At 25.1% G+C, this 11,155-nt stretch overlaps 1 protein-coding gene across 1 annotated transcript; it reads left to right on the forward strand.

Annotated features, from left to right (window-relative positions):
* The first annotated feature begins 2,470 nt into the window (after positions 1–2,470).
* On the forward strand, positions 2,471–10,851 carry LOC112712217 (uncharacterized). The gene is made up of 13 exons (XM_025765041.3): positions 2,471–2,880; positions 5,833–5,944; positions 7,874–7,986; positions 8,080–8,387; positions 9,005–9,080; positions 9,185–9,271; positions 9,348–9,428; positions 9,525–9,557; positions 9,644–9,697; positions 9,777–9,818; positions 9,914–9,992; positions 10,208–10,278; positions 10,369–10,851. Exons 1-13 carry the CDS (start codon positions 2,701–2,703, stop codon positions 10,462–10,464), a joined length of 1,332 nt encoding a protein of 443 aa, XP_025620826.1. The 5' UTR covers positions 2,471–2,700; the 3' UTR covers positions 10,465–10,851.
* Positions 10,852–11,155: the final 304 nt, after the last annotated feature.

The following is an 11,155-nucleotide window of genomic DNA, read 5'->3' on the forward strand; positions in this document are numbered from 1 at the left end:
AAGTACTAATAAATTTTTTTAAGATAGTATATATAGATGTACTACTTTTAAAAATTAGCCTTATAATTACGATAAAAAATTTTAATCTAAACTAACTTATCTACGTTTATCATTCTAAAAAATTTTATTGATTTTTTTTCTAAAAACTAATTTGTCCCAAATATAAATTTTTAGAAATTTTTAAACTAACTTATCTACCTTTATTATCTTAAAAGATTTTATTAATTTTTTTTAAATTAATCTATTCTAAATATAAATTTTAAAAAATTTATTTTTCACTTTACTCTAATAATTGTTCACTCAACTAGCTAAGACAATTTTAACCAATTCAGTCCAATAATTCTTGTCATTATCTATCAAAATTCAATGATTTGAAATAATCATTTCATTAATATCTAATTAACCGTTTCTTGTAGGAAACAGCAAAGGTCTATTTACGGATCCTGTTATTTTCTTGATATATCCAGTTATCCACTAAGTATATTATGGGCTCAAGGATTATGATTATGATGTTATTATTCCTCTCCAATCACCACCATCTTAGTTTAATAATTAACAAAAACTATAATATTAATAATCGTTCACTCAAGTCAAGTAATAATAAGATGCTTCAATATAATATTACTCCATTGATACAAATATCACTTGGTTACTCTAATGACCTGATTAATTTTCGTTAATTCAAGTGAGAAAAATACTTATTAATTAGAACTAAAAAGGAAAATGGAATAATATATTATAAAAATAAGTTATGTATATTTATAATAGAAAAGGCTTCTAAGTTCTAAAAATTAAGTTTTGACTATTGAGTATAAATGTGAACAAATTGCAGAAAACAAACAAGGAATAATTAAAAGTTGAAAGTGAAGACAAATATATTATTATTAGGGGAGTTTCCTAGTCTTGGCAATATCTGAAAAGCTAACATCATCACAATAAATAAATAAAGCATGTAAAATAGTTTTGATTATCCATAATACATATGTATATACATGTAACATTTTTCTTTTGCTTGTTTGTTTCTAAATAACCGTACCATATATATTTTTCTGTTTATATATATATTGAAGTGAAATTGCAAATGTCATTTCGACAAAACATCCAAATTAAATAAATATATTGAATAATGGTGCGGCCCCCTTCTATAATAGTATATATATAGTTTATATAATAATTAGGTAGAGCCACTTAGATAAAGACATCTAAAACGTATTTTTAAAAATATTTTTTAATAATTAAAATTTAATATATATAATTACTTAAAAATTGTGTTATTTTTTTATTAAAATTAGATCAGATAAATTAATTTAACAAAAAAATAATGAATCAAATCTTGAACTGATCTAAATTAATATTATGTTTTAGAGAAAATGACTACAATACTCTTATTATAAAAAATGATTAAAATACTCGTATATATATATATATATATATATATATATATATATATATTCAAAAACTCTAAATCCTATAACGACGGAGAAGTAAAAGATTAGGATTCTCAAAATTAATATATATAATAAGAGTATTTTAATTATTTTCTATAATAAGAATATTGTAGTCATTTTTTATAAAAAATTATATTAATTTAGACCAGTTTAAGATTTGATTTACTATTTTTTTCGGTCAAATTAATTTGTCAAACTTAATTTTAACAAAAATAATACAATTTAATCAATTATATATATTAAATTTTAATTATTAAAAAATATCTTTTAAAAAAGACGTTTTAAATACCTCTTTCTGACTCCCTAAGTAGATAAGGAATGCTAATTATAAATTAATTGAATTGGCGGTAATTTTAAGTTAAAAAGAATTTTAAGTGTAGATCTTTATTATTTGTACATATTTGTTTCAATAAATTCAATTTATAATCGAATATTTGAACCTTGGACCACTGTGTATATATATATATGATATTTGCTGACGAAAATAAAATAGTAATGTATATATAGATAAGTATTCCGAGAATAAATTAGTATTTTTATTCTAATAAATTAATTGTGTTTTATAATAATATCATATCATAGATCTATAATTATTTTTAATTTTAAAATTATTAATAAAATAAAAATTAATTTTAAACTGGCAAAATAAATAACGCATGACAAGAATATTCATTTATACTCCGAACACACACACAAAGTAGGTAGGTGTTGAAAATGGAGTCCTAGGCGAAACGTGACGTGTACAATTAAGGAAGAAAGTAGTGTCCATATAAATATTAAAAAATATTATTATACACTAAATTTAATAATTATGTATTAATATATAAATATATATTATTTAATTTATTTTTAATATATATTTTATATTAATAATTAATTTTAATATAAACTTAACATAATTGTGGTATTTATTGAAAAACATTAATTGATAAAGAATGGAAAGAAGCAATAGCAATGGCTCCCCCACACACCATATGATAATAAATGAAAGTATATATATGTATGTAAGTATGAATTCATGTGTTGCCAAGTTTGTACGGTAAGGCACATAAGAGCAATGAAACTTCGGCAAAGTGGAAACAATACAAGAGAAAGCAACAACTTAGAAGCCACGCCTCCTTCGTCCTTTTTTGCTTTGCTTCCATCTTGGCTTATTCTTCTTCTTCTACTCACTCACTCACTCACTCTCTATATATTCTGCAATTCCTTGAGTCACTACAATTGTTTTTAGAGTTCCAAAGAAAACAAAAATATGGAGGAGGGGTTGTTAGGAATAGTAGGAGGCTTGAGGCACCTTTTGGTCACAATATTCTTGACAGGTTTAGGAGGCGTAGTAACCATGCCGGTCATGACGGATATCTCAATCGCCGCCCTCTGCCCCGGCCAGGATCAATGCTCCCTTGCGATCTACCTCTCCGGTTTCAGCCAAGTCGTGAGTAATTCCCGCCTTCTTCTATTTTCAGTTTTTGTTTTTTTTTTTCTAATTATCTCACGACTCTCAACTATCAACTATAATATTCACGTGAGTAGTTATTTTTTTTTTATTAAACTTTGATACACAAATCTTCATACAAATAATGTTAAGCATGTGTGCTCTATTATCTAAACAACCTTAATTAGCTTCTTAATTCTCCTGAAGATTTTGTTTCATTAATAATTAATTATATAATGCATATTCGGCATTGTTTAACACTTTTAACTTATCTCAAAAGGTTTTCAGGTACAACTTTTGGACCTACCTATGTTACATTTTCATTCTCCGTTTCTCTTTGGTAGATATTAACATACGCCATTGTTTTTCAGTTGGTGCTGTTTATATTATAGAAAAATTTTCAAGTGTATTAATATATTAATATTTTAATAATTTTTAATTATTAATCTTAATTATAAATAAAATATATAATATATATATAATTAAAATCAACGTTAAAATTCACTAAATATTGATATACCAATATATTTAAAAAGAGTAAAATTAGGGAATTAAAAGCATATCAGCTAAAATTCAGTCAAATATTTTTGGATGAATTTAAAATTTTTACGAGTTAATATATATGGATGTTTCTTCTACTAAATATTAGAATGTTTCTTTTTCATATTAAATGGATGTTCTTTTATATATTTTTTGAATTTGTGATTGTTAGAAATGGATAGATTAATGTGAGAAAAAAGAGGAAGGTTTTTATAGGTTTTAATTATGTTTATTTAATTAATTTAAAATTTTTTAAATTTTAATTTAAAAGATTTAAAATTAATTAATTATTAATATAAATTAATATAATTTTGTTTAATTTTTGGCTGATAAACTTTTAGTTCCTTATATTTTTCATTTAAAAATCTCCTTATATTATATAGTATAGTTAATTAGTAGTCCTAACTCCGAGGCGTAAGATATAAAAATAACAAAACACGACAAATGCAATGCGTTTAAAAACCATAATCTCCGCCCAACACTAATGTCTCCTTTTATGGGATTATCCATCCTTCTATTGCCCTACCATGGAATAGAATGGGTCCCACACACTCAATTTATCTAAAATATATATTTTTTTAACCAAAAAGATTAAAAACTCAAACTTAGAAAAAAAATATGTCATTTGAGCTATTATTCGTTAGCTTATCTAAAATACACTTGTCCTTGCTTAACATTAATATTTTATTAAATTTAATTTTAATATATTATTTAAAATATTTTATACAATCAAATAATTATTAAATAATTAATGATTAGATATATATATATATATATATTAATTAATTATCCATAAAAAATTATATTCTATGTTATTAAGAAAAGACGTGGGGCATAACAAAAAAATTTAAAAAATACTATATAAACAAAAATATTATTTTTTTTATCGATTAATAATAAATTATACTCATATTTATAAATATTTTTTATACAAAAAATATAATTTATATTTATATTTATTAAAATTTTATACACATACATAAATTAATACAGTTTGTATTTATATTTTTTAAAATTTATACATATAAATTAATAAAATTTATTTATTAAAAATAATTTAATATTTATACCGTCTAAATATTGACTAAAAGTATTAAAAATTATTAGTCTCAAGAATCTCTCAACAAAATTTATCCAATAATCAATTAATAATTTAATATAAATAAATTTTAGATGTAAAAGTTTTTTTAACTGTTCTTTTTCTAATTCTTCTAACAGAATCTTCTTATTTATTAGTAAAGCATTAGAAGGCATAAAAAAACATTACAAACTATCATCTTCGGCAAGGGAAAAAGTGTTCATACAAACCTAATTTTATTGGATGCCAATCCCATATTTTATATATCCACCATTATATTGGATAAATTGTAGGTATTACTAGTTATATACATTAACAATTTTAGTGCTCATATACACAATTTGCACAATTGTGTGGAAGCACGTATAGAAAACTATATATAATGCTACAAAAACATATGTGTCATGCCACATTTTTTGACATAAAATTCCGGTAAACATGACTCATCACCATCCCAAAATACACATATTTTCATTTCTCACGGTGAAAAAATTAGGCTCCATATATCAAACTATATCTATATCATCACTTTTTCCCTTCTATTTTTGGCTTAGAAAATTTGAGCAACCACTTCCACCAGAAAAAAAAAACACACACACACACACACAATAAAACAGCCACGAAAGTAGGAAATTCAAATAATAATGTGCTTTTCTATATATAATTTAGTAATTAATATATTAATTTGTGAAAGTGACCGAAGTACATACAAATAAATTATAAATTACTTGATGTCTTACTTACAACCTAAGTTACGGTTTTTAGTTGTGCCGTCTTTCTTGCAACTTTTGACTTGTAACTTCTAAGAGTTATTAATTACCTCATCTTCTATTATTACTTATTTTTATTATTATACTTTGGCCTTTAAGCCTTTAGAATATAGATAGCATCTCTCACTCACCCATACCCACTTAGAAATTAAAGTTGGCAAATGTATTAATCAACAATCACCCTAAAATTTAAAGCTAAGAAATAGCTTTATTTGTATAGTAGATTATTAATCCAATTTAGTTGTTATATCTAATTCATACATTAAAATTAAAGCTATATATATAGCATTCAATGTGACACAAACTAGCTTTATTATTATTATGTGACTACGACCATTCTTTATTATGGTCCTTCTCTGATCTGTATCGTCACGCAAGCAATGCATATATATATGGAAACAATTTCAAATGTTTTTTGAAATATCGATATTCTGATCATTTTAGGTGTTGATTTTAATTAAAATATATGTATAATTAAAAAATTTAATATATATTAATTAAAATCAACTGTTAAAATTATTAAAAAAAGAAAGAAGAAATGAAATGAAAGTTTTTGCATTGTAGATGAGTGGAGTGGGATCAGTGGTGATGACGCCATTAATAGGGAATTTATCGGATCGATATGGCAGAAAAGCTTTGATCACTCTTCCTCTTATGGTCTCCGTCATTCCTCAAGGTAAATAAATAAATAAATCCTATTTCAACAATTATTAATTTTCGTAATATATAATTGAATTAATGTAATTATATAATCAACTATGTATCACACTAACTAAAAAAGAAAGAGGGTTCTATGAATATTGAATAACAAAATAACAAAATAACAAATTGATGTGATATATAGAAGATACGCATTTGTAAAAAGCATCTCATTTGTTCTTCTCCTTTTATTCTTTTACTCATAGTGTTTGATGATTCTTTTCTTTACTCTCTGTTTCCTATATTATCCCTTATTATTATCAATATATATATATATATATATATATATATATATATATATATATATATTTTATTTTTTTTGAGAAAAGGAGCAACTATAGGTCTACTAGCTTTATAAGTAGGTATAAAGAAAAAGTGTCATAAAATAATCATTCCATAATAAACTAAACTAATCTAATCCAACCTTTAGAATCTATTTGTTTTCAAAAACTAAAATTTAAATTGGAATTTATTATTGTATTTAGTGTTTAGTCTTTTTAATTAAGTATTTTTAGAAATAAAAATATAAAGAATTAAAAATTTTAAAGATAGAAATTAAGATTTTAATAGATATTTTTATTTTATATTTATATTTATTTTAAATTAAATAAAATATTATATAATTTAATTATGTATATTTTATATTAAATATAATACAAAAATTTAATTTAGTCTTAATTTTTTAATTTTTTTAATTTTTTTTTTAATTTTTGTCTTTTAATCTCAATTTTTTTTCTAGATATAGTCTTAAGAGTCTTGAATTTTTTTCAAATTTAAATTATTTTGTTAATATTAATAAATTTTTTATTTTCTAAAAAATAAAAACTAGAAAAAGTATAATAAAATAATTGATTAATATTAATTAATTAAAATAATTTAATTTGTATCTTTTTTATTAACTACTTGTATAATATTAATATTAATTAATATATATTTTTATAGTTAAAATTAATAATGAATATAACTAAAATATCGATATTATCTACCAAGGTATGGGAGTTAAAATTGAAGGTTGAGTTTTTCCATGTAAATGGCTATGATGTAGCTTGAAACAGTGTCAGTCACACATAGATGTTAGAGCTGTTCCCTAAATAGTAAATTAACAAATTATTTATGATTACTGATCCATAATTGCCGACTCAAAAATATCATCCAACAATTCCCGATGTTACACACACACACGAAAACACGACACATCACACATGCAAAATTAAAGTGGTTAAACACCTTAAAATAAATAACTCAACCTTGTCAGAACCGCCTTCAAATTCTCATGTAAAAGAAAAAGTAAAATATGATCTCACTGAGAATTTTATAAATAAAACAAAAAATATTAAAAAGTTAAAAATTATATTTTATTTTTTCAATTTAAAAAAATTAAGAATTCTCCTTTCTTCTTCTCCTTAGAGATATTAAACACTCTTCACTCTTCATGCATGAGCATGACACATGCATACTCTATGCATTATCCTAAGTTAAAAAATAATTTAATTATTCTATTTATTTTTATAGTTTTATCAAATTTATAAATAAATTTTTATATATAATTTTTAATTTAATTATTATATTATTTTTAATTTTATAATTAAATTTTTTATATTAAATATATTAAAATTAATAGAATAATATATTTTTAAAAAATATATAATAAAAATTTTAATTATATTTTTAATTATAAATATCTTTAATTTATAAAAAAATATTTAATTAATTTTAATATTTGTTATATTAAAAAAATTTAATTACAAAATAAAAAAAGTATAAAAATTTGATTAAAAAATATAAAGATTTATCTAAAAATTTAATAAAATTATAAGGATCATTAAACTTTAAAAAATTAATAAAAATTTTAAAATTTATTTTTTGAAATGATAATCTAAAATATTTTGATTTAATTTTGTTGAAGTGATATTGGCATCTGGGAGGGACAGAAGATTCTACTATGCATACTATGTGGTGAAAATTGTTGCTCACATGGCAGGGGAAGGAAGCTTCCACTGTCTGACTCTTGCATATGTGGTACTACTTGTTCATTCCAAATCTCTGCCACTAATTAAATAATTAATTATGTAATCTGTTTTTAATTATGGGTTATACTTAATTACAAGCTAGGCAGATAAAGTTCCATTTGAGAAACGAACATCAGCATTTGGATTACTTGCTGGTGTGGGATCAGCTTCATTTGTTTGTGGAACTTTAGCAGCTCGATTCATTCCCACTCATTTGACATTCCCTGTTGCTGCTGTCTTATCCATGATTGGTTTGGTCTACATGAGAATATTCCTTGATGATACTGTTCCTGCTGCTGCTACCATCAACCAACCTTTGTTGAAAGAGGATCACTCTTCTTCCAAGGCCTCAACTCCAACATTCAAGAAACTCCCTTCACTTGGGGACTTTCTTTGTATGCTCAAGTGTAGGTATGTGTCACATTTTCATTGGATTCGATTTAGCCTGCTAAAAATTATCTTATTTTGCATTCATTCATAGAATAACGGAGTAATATTCGATGTGTAGTGCTAGGAAAACAAAAAAAAACAGCTAGAACTTGCCTTATTTAGTATTTATTAATTGCCGCAACAATTAATGAATGCTAAATAAAGTAAGTTATGGCTGTTTTTGGCTGATTTTCTTTAGTTACCAAACATTTCCAATTTTGAATTTGTTTATTGAAATAGTTCAGTAATATTAGATGTAATAAATGCGTAATAAGTATAGGTACGTGTCACATTTTGATTGGATTCGATTGTTTGAGATTTATCCTGCTCAAAGTTATCTTATTTTGCATTCATTCGTCGAGATAGTTGAGTAATATTAGATGTAATAAATGTATAATAAGTGTAGGTACGTGTCACATTTTAATTGGATTCGATTGTTTGAGATTTTAGCCTGCTCAAGTTATCTTGTTTTGCATTTATTGGAATAGTTCAGTAATATTAGATGTAATAAGCGTGTAATATTTGATTGTGTCTTATATAAAATTTTAAATTTTAGGAGGTTGAGTTACTTATTTAGACAAGTTTAATGAATTTTGCAGCCCCACATTTTCACAAGCAGCAGTAGTTTTGTTCTTCAATAGTCTTGCAGATGGTGGTTTGATGGCTTCATTGCTGGTAACTTTCTTACTTTTCTCTAACAAGATTAGAATCCATAGAGTAGTTATGGTTAATCTTGTGTAACTGAGATTAAAATCAATGAAATTTGCCATGGGATGCAGTATTTTTTGAAAGCACGTTTCCAATTCGACAAGAACCAGTTTGCGGATTTGATGATGATTTCAGGAATAGGAGCAACTCTTACACAAGTAATTAAGCTTTAATTAGTACTCACACCCTCTTAATTATTCATAATCAATAATTAAATTTCACTTTGGCATGCAGCTACTTTTGATGCCAATATTAATACCTGCTCTAGGAGAAGAGAAGTTGCTCTCAACAGGGCTCTTAGTTAGCTGCATCAATGTAAGTTTAATTTCCACATATTTCTTGCTTGATTTGTAACATAATATAATATAATACTAACAAAGTTTTATTAACAATTAATATATGGTTATGCAGATGTTTGTGTACAGCATATCTTGGGCAGGATGGGTAATAACACTTTTCTTCCTTCTAAACTCTTCTTATTTTGCTCATAGTATTATGCATTTCAAGAACAATCCTTGAAAACCATGCAGGTTCCTTATGCTCTAGCAGGTTGTTCTATTTTTGGGGTTTTTGTGCGCCCAAGTGTAAGTTTCCATTCCTATTTGGTAACTTATAACTAACTTTGAAACAATAATTTCATATCTCACATTGTGCTTGGTACAGATATGCAGCATTGCATCCAAACAAGTTGGTCCTGATGAACAGGTACCCTTACTCAAATTAGATATGAAAAATGAATCATGATTCAGTTTTAGCTTCTTATTAGTTTTTAACAGATTAGAGTAATTGATTTGATGCAGGGAATGGTTCAAGGATGTCTCTCAGGAGTTAGCTCCATGGCACAAATCGTTTCTCCCTTAATATTCAGTCCACTCACAGGTATCGATCATAATCAGTTACCAAATTAACCGCTATGTATTTGTGTATAAATAGTTAAATACACGTGTTGTTTCACACATTTTTAATGTGTACTTTATATTTCAACATATATTCTACATGAATAACTGATTTTTTTATATACACGTAGCATGATTAATAAGTATATAGTACTAACTAAGTACTAACAAGATTCTCCTCCAATTTTAACAATGCAGCATTATTCTTGTCTGAAGAAGCACCCTTCTATTTTCCTGGGTTCAGTATAATGTGCCTTGGCCTTGCAATGGTAAGTTGGTTAGAACGAATGAACCGGTTTCTTTTAACAGATATGTGATCCATTCATAGCTTATGATGATATACCTACCTTGCATTTCAGGTTGTTGCATTTATACAGAGCTTGATGATCCGAGCCGCTCCTCCTATCGGAAAAATTAGCAGCGGCAGTAGCCGCTGCACAGATACATTGGTCTGAGGTAGAGAGACATGATGATGTTTTCTGCTTCAACAAATTGTTCATACTTACACCCTATGAGACCATGAATTACAAGACAATACAAGCAACCATGTTTCATGTTATAACTATGAGCATGGATTCAAGTATAGAACTATATACTTTGACACTAGGGGGGGTAGGAAACAGAACATCAAATGCAAAGCACAGCTAATTAATTCTTGTATGCATAGTATATATACACCTAGACATAGATTGTTTATATCACTAGATAGAGTAGTTTTTGCAGACAGGATCTTAGTCCATTTGACAGCTTTGTTGTAGAATGAGAAATCTGTCTAATGTAAGGACTTTGTAATTCCTATATTTTGTTATTTATGAAATATTAATGATTGAATTTTGGATAAATTAGATGTGAATTGCATAATGCAACAATTTAGCTTTGATGTATGTATAAGGCATGGAGCATTGCTGTAATAATCTAAGCAGAATTTTTTCTATTATTAGACAGTGTGCTACAAGTATTAGACAGCAATGCTAACAAATATTTCCAAATCTTGATGTGACAATATCTACAACAAAATCTTTCAATAAATAAACAAGTTTAATTTTTTTGTCAGTTTATTATTTAATTAGAAAAATATGTGAATAAATATGTTTAAATATATATAGTAATAAATTTGATAACTAATTTTTAATGTTTATAGATTAT

The sequence above is a fragment of the Arachis hypogaea genome, chromosome 9 (assembly GCF_003086295.3).
Source record: "Arachis hypogaea cultivar Tifrunner chromosome 9, arahy.Tifrunner.gnm2.J5K5, whole genome shotgun sequence".
Taxonomy (NCBI): Eukaryota; Viridiplantae; Streptophyta; class Magnoliopsida; order Fabales; family Fabaceae; genus Arachis; species Arachis hypogaea.